Source organism: Mustelus asterias, unplaced genomic scaffold, assembly GCF_964213995.1.
Source record: "Mustelus asterias unplaced genomic scaffold, sMusAst1.hap1.1 HAP1_SCAFFOLD_1342, whole genome shotgun sequence".
Lineage (NCBI taxonomy): Eukaryota > Metazoa > Chordata > Chondrichthyes > Carcharhiniformes > Triakidae > Mustelus > Mustelus asterias.
This window is the reverse complement of record NW_027591287.1, coordinates 5,001-28,686: the sequence shown is the minus strand read 5'-3', so window position 1 is coordinate 28,686 and position 23,686 is coordinate 5,001. Positions and strand designations below refer to the sequence as shown.

Sequence of the window (23,686 nt, the reverse complement as noted above, 5' to 3'; positions counted from 1 at the left end):
TACAGGGCTATGGGGAGAGAGTGGGGCAGTGGGATTAGTTTGGGGATTGATACAGGGCTATGGGGAGAGAGCGAGGCAATGGGATTAGTTTGGGGATTGATACAGGGCTATGGGGAGAGAGTGGGGCAGTGGGATGAGTTTGGGGATTGATACAGGGCGATGGGGAGTGAGCGGGGCAGTGGGATTAGTTTGGGGATTGATACAGGGCTATGGGGAGAGAGCGAGGCAGTGGGATTAGTTTGGGGATTGATACAGGGCTATGGGGGAGAGCGAGGCAGTGGGATTAGTTTGGGGATTGATACAGGGGAGTCCCGCATGCTGAGTAGTCACCCGGACAGTGCGGCACGGATCACCGTTTCCCTATCTTTACTCCCATTGAATGACGGAGCACGTAAAGGAGTCCATTCAGCCCATCAAGCCTGCAGTGGCCATTTGGGAACAGCCGTCCGGTTTGTCCCCACTTCACTTCCTCTGTAACCATGTGAATATTGAATCTTCAATTCCGCCCCCCCCCGCCCCGGCTTCTGGAAACTTCCCAAAGAATCTGCTTCCGTCCGTTGCCCTTTCAGGCAGATCGCAACAACTCGCGGGCCGGAGTTCTATCGTCCCCCTCGCCGGAGCGGGCGAGGGCCGGGCCACGGAAAGGTCTGTTGACGTCGGGATCTGAAGCTCCCAGGACGAACCAGACCGTAAAATCCCACTGTAAATAAAACGAACATTCCCCTCATCTCCCCGCACTCTGGTTCTTTTCCCGACTCCACATCCTGTGGTTCCCCACCCTCCTGTCACACGGCGACACTTTCTCCTTATTCACTCTCTTCAAACCCTTCCTGGTTGTGGGCACCTTGAGTCAATCTCCTCCTCAACCTTCCCTGTTCCACAGAGAATCAGTCTCTAATCTCGCCCCTTAACCCCTCATTTCCAATATTATTTGTACCAACTATCAACATCCTGGGGGGTTCCCACTGACCAGGAACTGAACTGGACCCAACCATATAAATACTGTGGCTACCAGAGCAGGGCAGAGGCTGGGAATCCTGCGGAGAGTAACTCACCTCCTGACTCCCCCCCTCAAAGTCTGTCCACTGGGAATCCTGCGGAGAGTAACTCACCTCCTGACTCCCTCCCAAAGCCTGTCCACTGGGAATCCTGCAAAGAGTAACTCACCTCCTGACTCCCTCCCAAAGCCTGTCCACTGGGAATCCTGCGGAGAGTAACTCACCTCCTGACTCCCCCCAAAGCCTGTCCACCATCTACAAGGACACAAGTCAGGAGTGTGATGGAACACTCCCCACTTGCCTGGATGGGTGCGGCTCCCAACAACACTCGAGAAGCTCGACACCATCCAGGACAAAGCAGCCCCACTCGATCGACACGCTAACCACAAACACTCACTCCCTCCCCCACCGACGCACAGTGGCAGCAGTGTGTACCATCTACAAGATGCACTGCAGCGACTCGCCAAGGCTCCTTCGACAGCACCTTCCAAACCCGCCACCTCTACCACCTAGAAGGACAAGGGGGGGTGCAGCAGACACATGGGGAACACCCCCACCTGCAAGTTCCCCCCTTCGAGCCACTCACCATCCCGACTTGGAAATATATCGGCCGTTCCTTCACTGTGGCTGGGATCAAAATCCTGGAACTCCCTCCCTAACAGCACTGTGGGTGTACCTGCACCACACACACGGGGACTGACTGATGTCCAATCACAATCCTGGAACTCCCTCCCTAACAGCACGGTGGGTGTACCTACACCACACACAGGGACTGACTGATGTCCAATCACAATCCTGGAACTCCCTCCCTAACAGCACTGTGGGTGTACCTACACCACACACGGGGACTGACTGATGTCCAATCACAATCCTGGAAGTCCCTCCCTAACAGCACTGTGGGTGTACCTACACCACACACACGGGGACTGACTGATGTCCAATCAAAATCCTGGAACTCCCTCCCTAACAGCACGGTGGGTGTACCTACACCACACACAGGGACTGCAGTGGGTTCAAGCTGGCGGCTCACCCACCATCTTCTCAAGGGGGGGGGGTAATTAGGGATGGGGGGTAGGTACCGAGCCTGGCCAGCGATACCCACACCCTGTGAAAGAATTTATCTAAAAGAAATGAGTGCATCTTCCTCTGCATGGACTCGGGGCCCAGAACTGTGCACAATCCTCTCGCCCAGGCCTCGCCCATCCTCTCCGAGCTTTGGTATGCGGTTGAATTTTTGTTGTGGGTGTCAGTGGCAGTGTCTAGAGTTTACCCGTCCAACCCAGGAGCGGCTGTGTTAATTATATCACATCCTTGAAGGAATAAGGGTGTTTGCCAAGTACTGTCATCAAATGATTCCAAACACCAAGCCAGCCTGAGCCATGTCAATGCCTCACGCGCCACAGACAACCCCCAATCACAGGGGTTGGGTTTAACAGTGCCTTGAGGGAGAGAGGGAGGGAGAGAGAGGGAGGGAGGCAGAGGAAGAGAGGGAGGCGGAGGGAGAGAGAGGGAGGGAGGCAGAGGGAGAGAGGGAGGGAGGGAGGCAGAGGGAGAGAGGGAGGGAGAGAGAGGGAGGGAGGCAGAGGGAGAGAGAGGGAGGGAGGCTGAGGGAGAGAGGGAGGGAGGAAGAGGGAGAGGGAGATGGAGGGAGGGAGAGAGGGAGGGAGGCAGAGGGAGAGAGGGAGGGAGGGAGGCAGAGGGAGAGAGGGAGGGAGGGAGGCAGAGGGAGAGAGGGAGGGAGAGAGAGGGAGGGAGGCAGAGGGAGAGAGAGAGGGAGGGAGGCTGAGGGAGGGAGGGAGAGGGAGAGGGAGATGGAGGGAGGCAGAGGGAGAGAGGGAGGCAGAGGGAGAGAGGGAGGGAGGCGGAGAGAGGGAGGGAGGGAGGCAGAGGGAGGGAGTGGAGAGGTTTGGGTGGGTGGTGGAATTGCCGAGTTTAGCCCCGGGCAGCTGGAGGGATGCGGAACAGCAGCTGGGTGCGCAATGTGACAGGTGTGGACATGAAGCCAGCGATCTGCTTTCAGTTCAAATCCCTTCCCTCCCCGAGGTAAACTCCACAGGCTGCGGCAAGCTGCCGAGTCAGGGAAGTGTTATAAACAGCCCCGGACAGTGCGGCAGGGGAGGGCCCCAATGTCCCCCACTCCGCGGTCCCCGGCCTCTGGCCGAATACCCCCTCATTTACCAGAGAGTGCCCGAGCCCAGGGAGGGAGCGACCCGCCTTTAACAGACTGACCGCAATGAGGGGGTGGTCACTGCGGCCATTGTCTGTCGGGGTGGAGTCAGTGTGAACACAACACCCAACTTCCCCGCACACCCACACAACACTCCCCGTACACCCACACAGCACTCCCCGTACACCCACACAACACTCCCCGTACACCCACACAGCACTCCCCGTACACCCACACAACACTCCCCGTACATCCACACAGCACTCCCCGTACACCCACACAGCACTCCCCGTACACCCATACAGCTCTCCCCGCACACCCACACAACAACCCCACACAGCAATCCCCGCACACCCACACAACTCTCCCCGTACACCCACACAATACTCCCCGTACACCCACACAACACTCCCCATACACCCACACAACAACCCCACACAACAATCCCCGCACACCCACACAACAACCCCACACAGCACTCCCCGTACACCCACACAGCACTCCCCGTACACCCATACAGCTCTCCCCGCACACCCACACAACAACCCCACACAGCAATCCCCGCACACCCACACAACTCTCCCCGTACACCCACACAATACTCCCCGTACACCCACACAACACTCCCCATACACCCACACAACAACCCCACACAACAACCCCACACAACAATCCCCGCACACCCACACAACAACCCCACACAGCACTCCCCGTACACCCACACAACACTCCCCGTACACCCACACAACAACCCCACACAACAATCCCCGCACACCCACACAGCAATCCCCGCACACCCACACAACAACCCCACACAGCAAACCCCGCACACCCACACAGCACTCCCCGTACACCCACACAGCTCTCCCCACACACCCACACAGCACTCCCCGTACACCCACACAACACTCCCCGTACACCCACACAACACTCCCCGTACACCCACACAACACTCCCCGCACACCCACACAACACTCCCCGTACACCCACACAACACTCCCCGTACACCCACACAGCTCTCCCCGTACACCCACACAGCACTCCCCGCACACCCACAGAGCACTCCCCGTACACCCACACAACACTCGCCGTACACCCACACAACACTCCCCGTACACCCACACAGCTCTCCCCGCACACCCACAGAGCACTCCCCGTACACCCACACAGCACTCCCCGTACACCCACACAACACTCCCCGTACACCCACACAACACTCCCCGTACACCCACACAACACTCCCCGTACACCCACACAACACTCCCCGTACACCCACAGAGCACTCCCCGTACACCCACACAACACTCCCCGTACACCCACACAACACTCCCCGCACACCCACACAGCACTCCCCGTACACCCACACAGCTCTCCCCACACACCCACACAGCTCTTCCCGTACACCCACACAGCTCTCCCCGCACACCCACACAACACTCCCCGTACACCCACACAACACTCCCCGTACACCCACACAACACTCCCCGTACACCCACACAACACTCCCCGTACACCCACACAACACTCCCCGTACACCCACACAGCTCTCCCCGTACACCCACACAGCTCTCCCCGCACACCCACACAGCTCTCCCCGTGCACCCACAGAACACTCCCCGTACACCCACACAACCCCCCCTGCTGCACCCACACAGCACTCCCCGTACACCCACACAACACTCCCCGCACACCCACACAGCACTCCCCGTACACCCACACAGCTCTCCCCGTACACCCGTACAACTCTCCCCGCACACCCACACAGCTCTCCCCGTACACCCGTACAACTCTCCCCGCACACCCACACAACACTCCCCGCACACCCACACAGCACTCCCAGTGCACCCACACAACACTCCCCGTACACCCACACAGCTCTCCCCGTACACCCGTACAACTCTCCCCGCACACCCACACAGCTCTCCCCGCACACCCACATAATTCTCCCCGTGCACCCACACAACACTCCCCGCACACCCACACAACACTCCCCGTACACCCACACAACTCTCCCCGTACACCCACACAACACTCCCCGCACACCCACACAGCACTCCCAGTGCACCCACACAACACTCCCCGCACACCCACACTGCACTCCCCGTACACCCACACAGCTCTCCCCGCACACCCACACAACACTCCCCGTACACCCACACAGCACTCCCCGTGCACCCACACAGAACTCCCCGTACGCCCACATAGCACTCCCCGCACACCCACACAGCTCTCACCGCACACCCACACAGCACTCCCCGCACACCCACACAGCACTCCCCGCACACCCACACAGCACTCCCCGCACACCCACACAGCACTCCCCGCACACCCACACAACACTCCCAGCACACCCACACAGCTCTCACCGCACACCCACACAGCACTCCCCGCACACCCACACAGCACTCCCCGCACACCCACACAGCACTCCCTGCACACCCACACAACACTCCCCGTACACCCACACAGCACTCCCCGTACACCCACAGAGCATTCCCGTACACCCACAGCACTCCCCGTACACCCACAGAGCATTCCCGTACACCCACACAACACTCCCCGTACACCCACACAGCACTCCCCTCACACCCACACAACACTCCCCGCACACCCACACAGCTCTCCCCGCACACCCACACAGCACTCCCCGTACACCCACACAGCACTCCCCGCACACCCACACAACACTCCCCGCACACCCACACAGCTCTCCCCGCACACCCACACAGCACTCCCCGTACACCCACACAACACTCCCCGCACACCCACACAACACTCCCCATACACCCACACAGCTCTCCCCGCACACCCACACAGCACTCCCCGTACACCCACACACCACTCCCCGTACACCCACACAACACTCCCGGACACCCACACAACACCCCCCGCACCCACACAGCACTCCCCGCACACCCACACAACACTCCCCGCACACCCACACAGCACTCCCCGCACACCCACACAGCACTCCCCGCACACCCACACAGCACTCCCCGCACACCCACACAGCACTCCCCGCACACCCACACAACACTCCCCGCACACCCACACAACTCTCCCCGCACACCCACACAACACTCCCCGTACACCCACAGAGCACTCCCCGCACACCCACACAGCACTCCCCGCACACCCACACAACACTCCCCGCACACCCACACAACACTCTCCGCACACCCACACAGCTCTCCCCGCACACCCACACAGCTCTCCCCGCACACGCACACAGCTCTCCCCGTACACCCACACAACACTCCCCGTACACCCACACAACACTCCCCGCACACCCACACAACACTCCCCGCACACCCACACAGCACTCCCCGCACACGCACACAGCTCTCCCCGTACACCCACACAACACTCCCCGCACACCCACACAACACTCCCCGTACACCCACACAACACTCCCCGTACACCCACACAACACTCCCCGCACACCCACACAACACTCCCCGCACACCCACACAACACTCCCCGTACACCCACACAACACTCCCCGTACACCCACACAACACTCCCCGCACACCCACACAACACTACCCGCACACCCACACAACACTCCCCGTACACCCACACAGCACTCCCCGTACACCCACACAGCTCTCCCCGTACACCCACACAACACTCCCCGTACACCCACACAGCACTCCCCGTACACCCACACAGCTCTCCCCGTACACCCACACAACACTACCCGCACACCCACACAACACTCCCCGTACACCCACACAACACTACCCGCACACCCACACAACACTCCCCGTACACCCACACAACACTCCCCGTACACCCACACAACACTCCCCGCACACCCACACAACACTCCCCGTACACCCACACAACACTCCCCGTACACCCACACTGCACTCCCCGCACACCCACACAACACTCCCCGCACACCCACACAACACTCCCCGTGCACCCACACAACACTCCCCGCCCTCTCCCCAATTCCCAGAGTCACCAGGCCCGTCCTGGGGGAGTTGGCAACCTCAGAATGTGTTCCGAAGGGTTTTGAACAAGGCACGTTGCCCCCACCTGGTGGCCCATTGGAGAACCACTGAATTAAACAGCAAATGCCTTCGATATTAACCTTCTCCCACAACCTGGCACAGGGCTTGATGCAGCCCTGATTCATCTCAGCACTGACCCTTAGACAGTGCGGCGCTCCCTCAGCACTGACTCTCTGACAGTGCGGCACTCCCTCAGCGCTGACCCTCCCACAGTGCGGCACTCCCTCAGCACTGACCCTCCCACAATGCGGCACTCCCTCAGCACTGACCTTCCCACATTGCGGCGCTCCCTCAGCACTGACTCTCTGACAGTGCGGCACTCCTTCAGCACTGACCCTCCCACAGTGCGGCGCTCCCGCAGCACTGACCCTCCCACAGTGCGGCGCTCCCTCAGCACTGGCCCCTCCACAGTGCGGCGCTCCCTCAGCACTGATCCTCCGACAGTGCAACATTCCCTCAGCACTGATTCTCCGACAGTGCGGCGCTCCCTCAGCACTGACCCTCCGACAGTGCGGCACTCCCTCAGCACTGCCCCTCCGACAGTGCGGCACTCCCTCAGCACTGACCCTCCCACAGTGCGGCACTCCCTCAGCGCTGATTTTCCGACAGTGCGGCGCTCCCTCAGTACTGACCCTCTGACAGTGTGGCACTCCCTCAGCACTGACCCTCCCGCAGTGCGGCGCTCCCTCAGCACTGACCCTCCCACAGTGGGGCGCTCCCTCAGCACCGACCCTCCCACAGTGCGGCGCTCCCTCAGCACTGACCCTCCGACAGTGCGGCGCTCCCTCAGCACTGACCCTCCCACAGTGCGGCGCTCCCTCAGCACTGACCCTCCCACAGTGCGGCACTCCCTCAGCACTGACCCTCCCACAGTGCAGCGCTCCCTCAGCACTGACCCTCCCACAGTGCGGCACTCCCTCAGCACTGACCCTCCCACAGTGCAGCGCTCCCTCAGCACTGACCCTCCGACAGTGCGGCACTCCCTCAGCACTGACCCTCCGACAGTGCGGCACTCCCTCAGCACTGACCCTCCGACAGTGCGGCGCTCCCTCAGCACTGACCCTCCGACAGTGCGGCGCTCCCTCAGCACTGACGCTCCCACAGTGCGGTGCTCCCTCAGCACTGACCCTCCCACAGTGCGGCACTCCCTCAGCACTGACCCTCCCACAGTGCGGCGCTCCCTCAGCACTGACCCTCCCACAGTGCGGCACTCCCTCAGCACTGACCCTCCCACAGTGCGGCGCTCCCTCAGCACTGACCCTCCCACAGTGCGGCGCTCCCTCAGCACTGACCCTCCGACAGTGCGGCACTCCCTCAGCACTGACCCTCCGACAGTGCAGCGCTCCCTCAGCACTGACCCTCCCACAGTGCGGCACTCCCTCAGCACTGACCCTCCGACAGTGCGGCGCTCCCTCAGTATTGACCCTCCGACAGTGCGGCGCTCCCTCAGCACTGACCCTCCCACAGTGCGGCGCTCCCTCAGCACTGACCCTCCCACAGTGCGGCGCTCCCTCAGCACTGACCCTCCCACAGTGCGGCACTCCCTCAGCACTGACCCTCCCACAGTGCGGCGCTCCCTCAGCACTGACCCTCCGACAGTGCGGCGCTCCCTCAGCACCGACCCTCCCACAGTGCGGCGCTCCCTCAGCACAGACCCTCCCACAGTGCGGCGCTCCCTCGGCACTGACCCGCCCACAGTGCGGCGCTCCCTCAGCACTGACCCTCCCACAGTGCGGCACTCCCTCAGCACTGACCCTCCCACAGTGCGGCGCTCCCTCAGCACTGACCCTCCGACAGTGCGGCGCTCCCTCAGCACTGACCCTCCGACAGTGCGGCTCTCCCTCAGCACTGACCCTCCGACAGTGCGGCGCTCCCTCAGCACTGACCCTCCCACAGTGCGGCGCTCCCTCAGCACTGACCCTCCCACAGTGCGGCACTCCCTCAGCACTGACCCTCCCACAGTGCGGCGCTCCCTCAGCACTGACCCTCCCACAGTGCGGCACTCCCTCAGCACTGACCCTCCGACAGTGCGGCGCTCCCTCAGCACTGACCCTCCCACAGTGCGGCGCTCCCTCAGCACTGACCCTCCCACAGTGTGGCACTCCCTCAGCACTGACCCTCCCACAGTGCAGCGCTCCCTCAGCACTGACCCTCCCACAGTGCGGCACTCCCTCAGCACTGACCCTCCCACAGTGCAGCGCTCCCTCAGCACTGACCCTCCCACAGTGCGGCACTCCCTCAGCACTGACCCTCCCACAGTGCAGCGCTCCCTCAGCACTGACCCTCCCACAGTGCGGCGCTCCCTCAGCACTGACCCTCCCACAGTGCGGCGCTCCCTCAGCACTGACCCTCCCACAGTGCGGCGCTCCCTCAGCACTGACCCTCCCACAGTGCGGCGCTCCCTCAGCACTGACCCTCCCACAGTGCGGCGCTCCCTCAGCACTGATCCTCCGACAATGTGGCATTGCCTCAGTACTGACCCTCCCACAGTGCGGCGCTCCCTCAGCACTGACCCTCCCACAATGTGGCACTCCCTCAGCACTGACCCTCCCACAATGTGGCACTCCCTCAGCACTGACCCTCCCACAGTGCGGCGCTCCCTCAGCACTGACCCTCCCACAATGTGGCACTGCCTCAGCACTGACCCTCCCACAATGTGGCACTCCCTCAGCACTGACCCTCCCACAGTGCGGCGCTCCCTCAGCACTGACCCTCCCACAATGCGGCACTCCCTCAGCACTGACCCTCCCACAGTGCGGCGCTCCCTCAGCACTGACCCTCCCACAATGTGGCACTCCCTCAGCACTGACCCTCCCACAGTGCGGCGCTCCCTCAGCACTGACCCTCCCACAGTGCGGCGCTCCCTCAGCACTGACCCTCCCACAGTGCGGCACTCCCTCAGCACTGACCCTCCCACAGTGCGGCGCTACCTCGGCACTGACCCTCCCACAGTGCGGCGCTCCCTCAGCACTGACCCTCCCACAGTGCGGCACTCCCTCAGCACTGACCCTCCGACAGTGCGGCGCTCCCTCAGCACTGACCCTCCCACAGTGCGGCACTCCCTCAGCACTGACCCTCCCACAATGTGGCACTCCCTCAGCACTGACCCTCCCACAGTGCGGCGCTCCCTCAGCACTGACCCTCCGACAGTGCGGCGCTCCCTCAGCACTGACCCTCCCACAGTGCGGCACTCCCTCAGCACTGACCCTCCCACAATGTGGCACTCCCTCAGCACTGACCCTCCCACAGTGCGGCGCTCCCTCAGCACTGACCCTCCGACAGTGCGGCGCTCCCTCAGCACTGACCCTCCCACAGTGCGGCACTCCCTCAGCACTGACCCTCCCACAATGTGGCACTCCCTCAGCACTGACCCTCCCACAGTGCGGCGCTCCCTCAGCACTGACCCTCCCACAGTGCGGCGCTCCCTCAGCACTGACCCTCCCACAGTGCGGCGCTCCCTCAGCACTGACCCTCCGACAGTGCGGCGCTCCCTCAGCACTGACCCTCCCACAGTGCGGCGATCCCTCGGCACTGACCCTCCCACAGTGCGGCGCTCCCTCAGCACTGACCCTCCCACAGTGCGGCGCTCCCTCAGCACTGACCCTCCGACAGTGCGGCGCTCCCTCAGCACTGACCCTCCCACAGTGCGGCGCTCCCTCAGCACTGACCCTTCCACAGTGCGGCGCTCCCTTAGCACTGACCCTCCCACAGTGCAGCGCTCCCTCAGCACTGACCCTCCCACAGTGCGGCACTCCCTCAGCACTGACCCTCCCACAGTGCAGCGCTCCCTCAGCACTGACCCTCCGACAGTGCGGCACTCCCTCAGCACTGATCCTCCGACAGTGCGGCACTCCCTCAGCACTGACCCTCCGACAGTGCGGCGCTCCCTCAGCACTGACCCTCCGACAGTGCGGCACTCCCTCAGCACTGACCCTCCGACAGTGCGGCACTCCCTCACCACTGACCCTCCCACAGTGCGGCGCTCCCTCAGCACTGACCCTCCCACAGTGCGGCACTCCCTCAGCACTGACCCTCCCACAGTGCAGCGCTCCCCCAGCACTGACCCTCCCACGGTGCGGCACTCCCTCAGCACTGACCCTCCCACAGTGCAGCGCTCCCTCAGCACTGACCCTCCCACAGTGCGGCACTCCCTCAGCACTGACCCTCCCACAGTGCAGCGCTCCCTCAGCACTGACCCTTCCACAGTGCGGCGCTCCCTCAGCACTGACCCTCCCACAGTGCGGCGCTCCCTCAGCACTGACCCTCCCACAGTGCGGCACTCCCTCAGCACTGACCCTCCCACAGTGCAGCGCTCCCTCAGCACTGACCCTCCGACAGTGCGGCACTCCCTCAGCACTGACCCTCCGACAGTGCGGCGCTCCCTCAGTACTGACCCTCCGACAGTGCGGCACTCCCTCAGCACTGACCCTCCCACAGTGCGGCGCTCCCTCAGCACTGACCCTCCCACAGTGCGGCGCTCCCTCAGCACTGGCCCTCCCACAGTGCGGCACTCCCTCAGCACTGACCCTCCCACAGTGCGGCGCTCCCTCAGCACTGACCCTCCGACAGTGCGGCGCTCCCTCCGACAGTGCGGCGCTCCCTCAGCACCGACCCTCCCACAGTGCGGCGCTCCCTCAGCACTGACCCTCCCACAGTGCGGCGCTCCCTCGGCACTGACCCTCCCACAGTGCGGCGCTCCCTCAGCACTGACCCTCCCACAGTGCGGCACTCCCTCAGCACTGACCCTCCCACAGTGCGGCGCACCCTCAGCACTGACCCTCCCACAGTGCGGCGCTCCCTCAGCACTGACCCTCCCACAGTGCGGCACTCCCTCAGCACTGACCCTCCGACAGTGCGGCGCTCCCTCAGCTCTGACCCTCCCACAGTGCGGCGCTCCCTCAGCACTGACCCTCCCACAGTGCGGCACTCCCTCAGCACTGACCCTCCCACAGTGCGGCGCTCCCTCAGCACTGACCCTCCCACTGTGCGGCACTCCCTCAGCACTGACCCTCCGACAGTGCGGCGCTCCCTCAGCTCTGACCCTCCCACAGTGCAGCACTCCCTCAGCACTGACCCTCCCACAGTGCGGCGCTCCCTCAGCACTGACCCTCCCACAGTGCGGCGCTCCCTCAGCACTGACCCTCCCACAGTGCGGCAGTGCCTCAGCACTGACCCTCCCACAGTGCGGCAGTGCCTCAGTGCTGCACTGGAGTGTCAGGGAGTGATTCTTATCCTACAGCTAGTTTTTAACCAGTTGTATATCAGTAACTATGTGCTGGTCTCCTGTTCTGAGCAGCTCACGCGAGTGGAACCAGCTCGACCCCTCCGAGTGCAACCAGATGCGGGTGAAACTGGAAGATGGTGAATTTTGGTGAGTATTGCGATTGGCTGGCGGAGGGTAAATGTCTGGGAAGCTCGGGTGATAACAAGATGCAGCAAGAAATGAACCGTCGTTTTAATTCTTCGTGGCAGGTTCGTATCCGTCAGACGTGAAGCCAGCTATTCACGATACTCTCTTCATTCACAACCTGTCTGCAGATATTCCACCATGCGAGTCTGCACCGGTCTGCCGATACAGAGTAAAGCTCCCACTACACTGTCCCCATCAAACACTCCCAGGACAGGTACAGCACGGGGTTAGATACAGAGTAAAGCTCCCTCTACACTGTCCCCATCAAACACTCCCAGGACAGGTACCGCACGGGGTTAGATACAGAGTAAAGCTCCCTCTAGACTGTCCCCCATCAAACACTCCCAGGACAGGTACAGCACGGGGTTAGATACAGAGTAAAGCTCCCTCTACACTGTCCCCATCAAACACTCCCAGGACAGGTACAGCACGGGGTTCGATACAGAGTAAAGCTCCCTCTACACTGTCCCCCATCAAACACTCCCAGGACAGGTACAGCACGGGGTTAGATACAGAGTAAAGCTCCCTCTGCACTGTCCCCCATCAAACACTCCCAGGACAGGTATAGCACGGGGTTAGATACAGAGTAAAGCTCCCTCTGCACTGTCCCCCATCAAACACTCCCAGGACAGGTACAGCACGGGGTTAGATACAGAGTAAAGCTCCCTCTACATTGTCCCCCATCAAACACTCCCAGGACAGGTATAGCACGGGGTTAGATACAGAGTAAAGCTCCCTCTACACTGTCCCCCATCAAACACTCCCAGGACAGGTACAGCACGGGGTTAGATACAGAGTAAAGCTCCCTCTACACTGTCCCCCATCCAACATTCCCAGGACAGGTACAGCATGGGGTTAGATACAGAGTAAAGTTCCCTCTACACTGTCCCCATCAAACACTCCCAGCACAGGGACAGCACGGAGTGAGATACAGAGTAAAGCTCCCTCTACACTGTCCCCTATCAAACACTCCCAGGACAGGTACAGCACGGGGTTAGATACAGAGTAAAGCTCCCTCTACACTGTCCCCCATCAAACACTCCCAGGACAGGTACAGCACGGGGTTAGATACAGAGTAAAGCTCCCACTACACTGTCCCCATCAAACACTCCCAGGACAGGTACAGCACGGGGTTAGATACAGAGTAAAGCTACCTCTACACTGCCCCCCATCAAACACTCCCAGGACAGGTACAGCACGGGGTTCGATACAGAGTAAAGCTCCCTCTACACTGTCCCCCATCAAACACTCCCAGGACAGGTACAGCACGGGGTTAGATACAGAGTAAAGCTCCCTCTACACTGTCCCCCATCAAACACTCCCAGGACAGGTACAACACGGGGTTAGGTACAGAGTAAAGCTCCCTCTACACTGCCCCCCATCAAACACTCCCAGGACAGGTACAGCACGGGGTTCGATACAGAGTAAAGCTCCCTCTACACTGTCCCCAATCAAACACTCCCAGGACAGGTACAGCACGGGGTTAGATACAGAGTAAAGCTCCCTCTACACTGTCCCCCATCAAACACTCCCAGGACAGGTACAGCACGGGGTTAGATACAGAGTAAAGCTCCCTTTGCACTGTCCCCATCAAACGCTCCCAGGACAGGTACAGCACGGGGTTAGATAGAGTAAAGCTGCCTCTACACTGTCCCCATCACACACTCCCAGGACAGGTACAGCACGGGGTTAGATACAGAGTAAAGCTGCCTCTACACTGTCCCCATCAAACACTCCCAGGACAGGTACAGCACGGGGTTAGGTACAGAGTAAAGCTCCCTCTACACTGTCCCCCATCAAACACTCCCAGGACAGGTACAGCTTGGGGTTAGATACAGAGTAAAGCTCCCTCTACACTGTCCCCATCAAACACTCCCAGGACAGGTACAGCACGGGGTTAGATACAGAGTAAAGCTCCCTCTACACTGTCCCCCATCAAACACTCCCAGGACAGGCACAGCACTGGGTTAGATACAGAGTAAAGCTCCCTCTACACTGTCCCCCATCAAACACTCCCAGGACAGGTACAGCACGGGGTTAGATACAGAGTAAAGCTCCCTCTACACTGTCCCCCATCAAACACTCCCAGGACAGGTACAGCACGGGGTTAGATACAGAGTAAAGCTCCCTCTACACTGTCCCCCATCAAACACTCCCAGGACAGGTACAGCACGGGGTTAGATACAGAGTAAAGCTCCCTCTACACTGTCCCCATCAAACAATCCCAGGACAGGTACAGCACGGGGTTAGATACAGAGTAAAGCTCCCTCTACACTGTCCCCCATCAAACACTCCCAGGACAGGTACAGCACGGGGTTAGATACAGAGTAAAGCTCCCTCTACACTGTCCCCATCAAACAATCCCAGGACAGGTACAGCACTGGACTGCCTCCTCCAGCTCTTTGGGATAACCCTTTTCCCGCACTTTTTCCTCCTGGCAGGATGTCGTTTGCCGACTTCCAGAGGGAGTTTAACCGTTTGGAAATCTGTAACTTGACGCCCGACGCCCTGAAGTCGGATCAGATTCACAAATGGACCACATCGCTGTACGAGGGCTCCTGGAGACGGGGGAGCACCGCTGGAGGCTGCCGTAACTACGCGGGTACGGGCGTCGCGGTGACGGCGGGGGGGACGCTGGATGGAATGCCGAGGAACGGGCCACCTGTTCCTGAGTGGAGACGCCAGCACTGTGTTCCCCTATCCAGTCCTAGGCACATCGAGCGCCCCTCGTCTCATCAAACTCCCTCCTCCCCGGCTTTGGAACCGTTCCGGACTCAATCGGGAACCTGGGAAACGGCTTCTACCTCCTCACAGCCCGCTACCTGAAGCGCTTTCTACTTCCCTCTGTCCCGAACCCCTTACATTTAACCTTGTTTCCCCCCCAAGTGTGAGGTAATGCATTTTGGAAGGTCCAACGCATGTAGGAATTACACAGTAAATGGGAGAATCCTTAGGGATATTGAAGGCAGAGGGATCTGGGTGCACAGGTACACAGGTCACTGAAAGTAGCAATGCAGGTGGAGAAGGTCGTCAAGAAGGCATACGGCATGCTTGCCTTCATCGGCCGGGGTATTGAGTTTAAAAATTGGCAAGTCATGTTGCTGCTTCATAGAACCTGAGTTAGGCCGCACTTGAAATATAGTGTTCAATTCTGGTCGCCACACTACCAGAAGGATAGTGGAGGCTTTGGAGAGGGTACAGAAAAGATTTACCAGGATATACCCGTAAGCGTGTATAGAGTGAACGTTCAAAGACTATTTCCTCGGGTGGATGGAGCTATTACAAGGGGGCATAACTATAGGGTTCGTGGTGGGAGATATAGGAAGGATATCCGAGGTAGGTTCTTTACGCAGAGAGTGGTTGGGGTGTGGAATGGACTGCCTGCAGTGATAGTGGAGTCAGACACTTTAGGAACATTTAAGCGGTTATTGGATAGGCACATGGAGCACACCAGGATGATAGGGAGTGGGATAGCTTGATCTTGGTTTCAGATAAAGCTCGGCACAACATCGTGGGCCGAAGGGCCTGTTCTGTGCTGTACTGTTCTATGTTCTATTGCCTGGTATGGAGGGCATTAGCTGTGAGGAGAGGTTGGAGAAACTTGGTTTGTTCTCACTGGAACGACGGAGGTTGAGGGGCGACCTGATAGAAGTCTACAAGATTATGAGGGGCATGGACAGAGTGGATAGTCAGAAGCTTTTTCCCCAGGGTGGAAGAGTCAAGTACTCGGGGGCACAGGTTTAAGGTGCGAGGGGAGAAGTTTAGAGGAGATGTGCGAGGTAAGTTTTTTGACACAGAGGGGGGTGAATGTCTGGAATGCGCTGCCCGGGGAGGGGGTGGGAGCGGGTACGATAGCGGCATTTATGGGGCAACTAGACGAATACATGAATAGGATGGGAATGGAAGGATTGTTCCATTGGAATGGAAGGTTTTTCTCCCTGGAAAGACGGAGGATGAGGGGGGACTTAATAGAGGTGTGTAAAATTATGAAAGGCATAGATAGGGTGAACGGTGGGAAGCTTTTCCCCAGGTCGGTGGTGACGTTCACGAGGGGTCATAGGTTCAAGGTGAAGGGGGGGGAGGTTTAACACGGATATCAGAAGGACGTATTTTACACAGAGGGTGGTGGGGGCCTGGAATGCGCTGCCAGGCAAGGTGGTGGAGGCGGACACACTGGGAACGTTTAAGACTTATCTAGACAGCCACATGAACGGAGTGGGAATGGAGGGATACAAAAGAATGGTCTAGTTTGGACCAGGGGGCGGCGCGGGCTTGGAGGGCCGAAGGGCCTGTTTCCTGTGCTGTATTTTGTTCTTCGATCCCCCTGAACATCTGGGAACAACTCCTGTCTGCTCTCTCTCGCATCCTTTCTGCCCAACCCTCACCCCGCCATCCTTTCCACTTATTAGTTTATGATCAGTTATGCACCCCCCCCCCCTCCTCTCTCCCAGCGCTGTAATATCAGATCACCTTTTGCGTACCTCCTCTTCCACGGGGGTGTGCGTGGGGGCGTCACTGGGCAAAGCCCAGCATCTGTTGCCCATTCCTAATTGCCCCCTGAGTGTCTCGCTCGGCCCATTTCAGAGGGGGGCAGTTAAGAGTCGACCACATTGCTTGCGTGTGTGCGGGGTCTGGAGTCACATGTAGGCCAGACCGGGTAAGGACGGCAGATTTCCTCCCCTGAAGGACATCAGTGAACCCAGATGGGTTTACTGATACGACAATCGATGATTGTTGTCCCATGACTGAAACTGGCTTTACAATTCCAGACTTTATCAATCGAATTCAAATTCTACCAGCTGACCGTGGTGGGATTTGAACCCGCGTCCCCAGAGCATTAGCCGCGAGGCCTCTGGATTACTAGCCCAGTGACGTTCCCACTACACCGCCACCTCTCCACGTTCTATAGTACCTCGTGGGCTGAATTATTATGACCGCATTCCCAAATAGACTAGCCCACAGTCATAGAGGTTTACAGCATGGAAACAGGCCCTTCGGCGAATCCCACATCCTCCCCCACTCCCCCGTGGGAGCGAGTCCCACATTCTCCCCCATTCCCCGTGGGAGCGAGTCCCACATTCTCCCCCACTCCCCGTGGGAGCGAGTCCCGAAGCTAGTCCCAATTGCCCGCGTTTGGCCCATATCCCTCTATACCCATCTTACCCATGTAACTGTCTAAATGCTTTTTAAAATTGTACCCGCCTCTACTACTGCCTCTGGCAGCTCGTTCCAGACACTCATCACCCTCTGTGTGAAAAAATTGCCCCTCTGGACCCTTCTGTACCTCTCCCCTCTCAGCTTAAACCTGTGCCCTCTAGTTTTAGACTCCCCTACCTTTGGGAAAAGATATTGACTATCTAGCTGATCTGTGCCCCTCATTATTTTATAGACCTCTATAAGGTCACCCCTCAGCCTCCTACGCTCCAGAGAAAAAAGTCCCAGTCTATTCAGCCTCTCCTTATAACTCAATCCATCAAGTCCCGGTAGCATCCTAGTAAATCTTTTCTGCACCCTTTCTAGTTTAATAATATCCTTTCTATAATAGGGTGACCAGAATTGCACACAGTATTCCAAGTGTGGCCTTACCAATGTCTTGCACAACCTATCTCTTCAATTTGGTTACTTGACCCCCCCCTGCCAATACAAAAACTTCCCCCCTCTCCCGACTCCAGGGAATCCAAGTGGCAACACCCATCGGCAACAGTCCCGGATAAATCCAATGAGAAATGGAGGAGAAACGTCTTTACCCAGAGAGTGGGGGGGGGGGGGGGGGGAATGTGGGACTCGCTCCCAAGGGGGAGTGGGGGGGGAATGTGGGACTTGTTCCCACGGGGGGAGTGGGGGAGAATGTGGGACTCGGTCCCACGGGGAGTGGGGGAGAATGTGGGACTCGGTCCCACGGGGGAGTGCGGGAGAATGTGGGACTCGGTCCCACGGGGAGTGGGGGTGAATGTGGGACTCGCTCCCATGGGGAGTGGGGGAGAATGTGGGACTTGTTCCCACGGGGGGAGTGGGGGAGAATGTGGGACTCTGTGTGGCGGGGTGTGTTGAATTTGTCCAGTATCTGTTGATGTGCTCTGCCTGTGGGAGCAAGTCCCACATTCTCCCCCACTCCCCCGTGGGAGCGAGTCCCACATTCTCCCCCACTCCCCGTGGGAGCGAGTCCCACATTCTCCCCCACTCCCCCGTGGGAGCGAGTCCCACATTCTCTCCCACTCCCCCGTGGGAGCGAGTCCCACATTCTCCCCCACTCCCCGTGGGAGCGAGTCCCACATTCTCCCCCACTCCCTGTGGGAGCGAGTTCCACATTCTCCCCCACTCCCCCGTGGGAGCGAGTCCCACATTCTCCCCCACTCCCCGTGGGAGCGAGTCCCACATTCTCCCCCACTCCCCGTGGGAGCGAGACCCACATTCTCCCCCACTCCCCCGTGGGAGCGAGTCCCACATTCTCCCCCACTCCCCCGTGGGAGCGAGTCCCCCACTCCCATCCGTTGACTCTGTCTACACTTCCCGCTGCCTCGGAAAAGCAGCCGGCAAAATCAAGAGTTGGGTTGATGAAGGAGTTAGTCAGTTCAAATGCAAGATAACAGTGACGTGTTTGGCTAATGTTCTATTGAATCAAATTAATCCACAGACTATGTATGAGCCCAGTATGGATTATAACTTCATTGCAAAGGGCATTTCATTGAATTCTATTCAGAGTGGCCTCATTAGTGCTCTAATATTCCTCCAGGAGCTTTCGTATCTGTCCGCTTTATGCATTTAATTACTTACTCCGAATGTAACTGGAATATATCAGACCATGTCTGCCTAATCTTCCACCACTGACGCAGCACAGATCTGTTCACTCACTAATTAATTGCTCAGTCAAGTCCGTAGAGTCATAGAGGTTTACAGCATGGAAACAGGCCCTTCGGCCCAACTTGTCCATGCCGCCCTTTTTCTTAAACCAGTAAGCTAGTCCCAATTGCCCGCGTTATCCCTCTCTACCCATGTAACTGTCCGAATGCTTTTTAAAAGACAAAATTGTACCCGCCTCTACTACTACCTCTGACAGCTCGTTCCAGATTAGCTTAGGGGTTTTAAAAAAATAAGGGCAGCATGGACACGTTGGGCCGAAGGGCCTGTTTCCATGCTGTAAACCTCTATGACTCTATGACAGACACTCACCACCCTTTGTGTGAAAAAATTGCCCCTCTGGACCCTTTTGTATCTCTCCCCTCTCACCTTAAACCTACGCCCTCTAGTTTTAGACTCCCCTACCTTTGGGAAAAGATGTTGACTATCTAGCTGATCTGTGCCCCTCATTATTTTACCGACCTCTATAAGATCACCCCCTCAGCCTCCTACGCTCCAGAGAAAAAAGTCCCAGTCTATCCAGCCTCTCCTTATAACTCAAACCATCAAGTCCCGGTAGCATCCTAGTAAATCTTTTCTGCACTCTTTCTAGTTTAATAATATCCTTTCTATAATAGGGTGACCAGAACTGTACACAGTATCCCAAGTGTGGCCTTACCAATGTCTTGTACAACTTATCTCCTCAGTACCCGCCTCTACTACTACCTCTGGCAGCTCGTTCCAGACACTCACCACCCTCTGTGTGAAAACATTGCCCCTCTGGACACTTTTGTATCTCTCCCCTCTCACCTTAAACCTATGGCCTCTAGTTTTAGACTCCCCTACCTTTGGGAAAAGATATTGACTATCTAGCTGATCTATGCCCCTCATTATTTTATAGACCTCTATAAGATCACCCCTCAGCCTCCTACGCTCCAGGGAAAAAAAGTCCCAGTCTATCCAGCCTCTCCTTATAACTCTGTCACAGGTGGACAGAGTGGTGAGGAAGGCATTCGGCATGCTTGGTTTAATCGGTCAGAACACTGAATACAGGAGTTGGGACGTCTTGTTGAAGTTGTACAAGACATTGGTAAGGCCACACTTGGAATACTGTGTACGGTTCTGGTCACCCTATTATAGAAAGGATATTATTAAAATAGAAAGAGTGCAGAAAAGATTTACTAGGATGCTACCGGGACTTGATGGATTGAGTTATAAGGAGAGGCTGGATAGACTGGGACTTTTTTCTCTGGAGGGTAGGAGGCTGAGGGGTGATCTTATAGAGGTCTATAAAATAATGAGGGGCACAGATCAGCTCGATAGTCAACATCTTTTCCCAAAAGTAGGGGAGTCTAAAACTAGAGGGCAGAGATTTAAGATGAGAGGGGAGAGATACAAAAGGGTCCAGAGGGGCAATGTTTTCACACAGAGGGTGGTGAGTGTCTGGAATGAGCTGCCAGAGGCAGTAGTAGAGGCGGGTACAACTTTGTCTTTTAAAAAGCGTTTAGATAGTTACATGGGTACGATGGGTATAGAGGGATATGGGCCAAATGCAGGATTAGCTAAGGGGTTTAAAAAAAAAGGACGGCATGGACAAGTTGGGCCGAAGGGCCTGTTTCCATGCTGTAAACCTTGAAGACTCCATGAAACCATCAAGTCCCGGGAGCATCCGAGTGAATCTTTTCTGCGCTCTTCCCGGTTTAATAATATGATTGGCTTGTTTGATTGTGCCAGGGTGTTTGGAATTGGGCTGGGGATGGGAAGGTGGGTGGTTGTGTGGGAGGGGGGGCGGGGGGATGGTGATGCAGGGTGGGCTGGTCACTCGCACTCTGACCCCTGCTGTCGCTGCCCCTCCAGCCACCTTCTGGATTAACCCCCAGTTCAAGATTCACTTGAAAGAGGAGGATGACGATCGGAACGGAAGCGAGTCGGGGTGCAGCTTCCTGGTCGCGCTGATGCAGAAAGACCGCCGCAAGCTGCGCACTGCCGGCAAGGACATGGAAACCATCGGCTTTGCTATCTACGAGGTACCATGGCAACGCAACATGGGGGCAGCGGTGATGGGCGCTGAGGAGAACTCTCCCCCCCCCCCACAGCGGCTGGGTTGTCCAGTGCTGGACCGCTCTCTCCTGAAGGGACAACATTTACATTCTGCTCTCCCACCCGAGCCTTGCCTTCGTCATCAATGGGCCAGCTGATTGACTGCAGGAGGCATCGCGGGATTAATCACACCCCCCCCCCGACTTGAAATCCTCAAGCCCCACCCCTAGATTACTCCCCTTTCCTGGTGTTCCGTTACCAGGATTGCCAAATCCAGTGGGATGTGACGGGATTAGCACGCACTAACCCTGCAAACGTAGCCAAAACGCAGTGGCAAAAACCAAAGGCTCCGCCCCCTTCCTCTCCTTCTCCGACCGCCCCCACCCACACCTTGCCCACTGGGAATCCCCCAGACAGCCACGGTGGTCAGCGCCGCTGCCTCACAGCGCCAGGGACCTGGGTTCGATTCCCGGCTCGGGTCACTGTCTGTGCGGAGTCTGCACGTTCTCCCCGTGTCTGCGTGGGTTTCCTCTGGGTGCTCCGGTTTCCTCCCACACTCCAAAGATGTGCAGGTTAGGGGGATTGGCCATGCTAAATTGCCCCTTAGTGTCCAAAGATGTGCGGGTTAGTTGGATAGGCCATGCTAAATTGCCCCTTAGCGTCCCAAGATGTGTAGGTTAGGTGGATTGGCCATGCTAAATTGCCTCTTAGTGTCCAAAGATGTGCAGGTTAGGTGGACTGGCCATGATAATTTCCCCTTAGTGTCCAAAGATGTGCAGGTTAGATGGATTGGCCATGCTAAATTGTTCCTTAGTGTCCAAAGATGTGCAGGTTAGGTGGATTGGCCATGCTAAATTGTTCCTTAGTGTCCAAAGATGTGCAGGTTAGGTGGATTGGCCATGCTAAATTGTTCCTTAGTGTCCAAAGATGTGCAGGTTAGGTGGATTGGCCATGCTAAATTGTTCCTTAGTGTCCAAAGATGTGCAGGTTAGATGGATTGGCCATGCTAAATTGTTCCTTAGTGTCCAAAGATGTGCAGGTTAGGTGGATTGGCCATGCTAAATTGTTCCTTAGTGTCCAAAGATGTGCAGGTTAGGTGGGTTGACCATGCTAAATTGCCCCTTCGTGTCAGGGGGATTAGCTCGGGTAAATGCATGGGGTTATGGGGGTAGGGCCTGGGTGGGAATGTGGTCGGTGCAGACTCGATGGGCCGAATGGCCTCCCTCTGCGCTGTCGGGATTCTGTGGATTGGATGAGGTTGTTCCCTCATCTTTTGAGTGTTTGATCTTAATCTTTTTTTTTCTGTTTCTCTGCAGGTCCCAGACGAGGTAAGTCTGTCTGTCTGTCTGTCTGTCTGTCTGTCTGTCTCTGCATTAGCTGCAGATCCCACTGAGAACACAGGGAAGTGTAGACGGAGTCAATGGATGGGAGGCTGGTTTGCGTGATGGGACTGGGCTACGCTCACGACCCTTTCTTGCGGTCTGGGGCAGAGCAGGAGCCATACCAAGCTGCGATACATCCGGGAAGGATGTGCGTTGAGTAAGCGGGGTTTATTAACCACGGTGAGGTGGAATTTATTGACCGCTGCTGACTCACCGTGGAGTGTGGTGTAATTGTGGTCTGATATAGCATGGGAGACCACTCGGCCCATTCAAAAAGCTATCCCACTCCTCTTTTCCCCGGCAACCCTCCTAATTTTGCAAGTCTTTCTCCAATTTGGAAAGTTCCTGTTGAATATGCTCCCGCCGCCCTTTCAGATCACAACAACTCGCAAAAATAATTCTCCCCGTCTCCCACCCTCTGGATCTTTTCCTGATTCTCTTTAATCTGTGCGTGTTCCCCCTCTCTGGTTACCCACCTCCCTGCCGCTGGGGAAACACTTTCTCATTCACTCTATCCAAACCCAATCCGATTTTGAACACCTCGATTCAATCTCCTGTAGGATGTAGGAACGGAAGTTGTCCATTCGGCCCATCGAGCCTGTTCCCTCCACTCAATGAGATTGTGACCGATCCGATGTGAGAATCCCACTTTCCCGCCTTATCCCCTCCATTCCCCCGCTGATTAATAATCCGTCTCTCTCGGCCTTGGACAGACTCAATGGCCCAGCCTCTGCGGGAATGAATTCCACAGATTCACTGTGGAAGAGGAGAGAGGAAGTTCCTCCCGCCTCTCTGTCTTCAATGGGCGACCCCCTTCCTCTGAGATTGTGCCC

The 23,686-nt window shown here is 57.8% G+C and overlaps 1 protein-coding gene across 5 annotated transcripts in view; it reads left to right on the top strand.

Moving 5' to 3' along the window:
* LOC144488160 (calpain-1 catalytic subunit-like) overlaps window positions 1–23,686 on the top strand; it is a 63,590-nt gene that overhangs the window by 37,204 nt on the left and 2,700 nt on the right. For 2 of the 5 annotated variants that reach the window (XM_078206186.1, XM_078206185.1), the window contains exons 9-11: window positions 12,481–12,555; window positions 15,036–15,196; window positions 21,289–21,471. In XM_078206186.1, the coding sequence (XP_078062312.1) occupies window positions 12,481–12,555; window positions 15,036–15,196; window positions 21,289–21,471 (419 nt within the window). Of the gene's footprint in view, window positions 1–12,480; window positions 12,556–15,035; window positions 15,197–21,288; window positions 21,692–22,787; window positions 22,999–23,686 lie in introns of those variants that run through there. The other 3 variants (XM_078206184.1, XM_078206183.1, XM_078206182.1) reach the window with 3 other exon arrangements.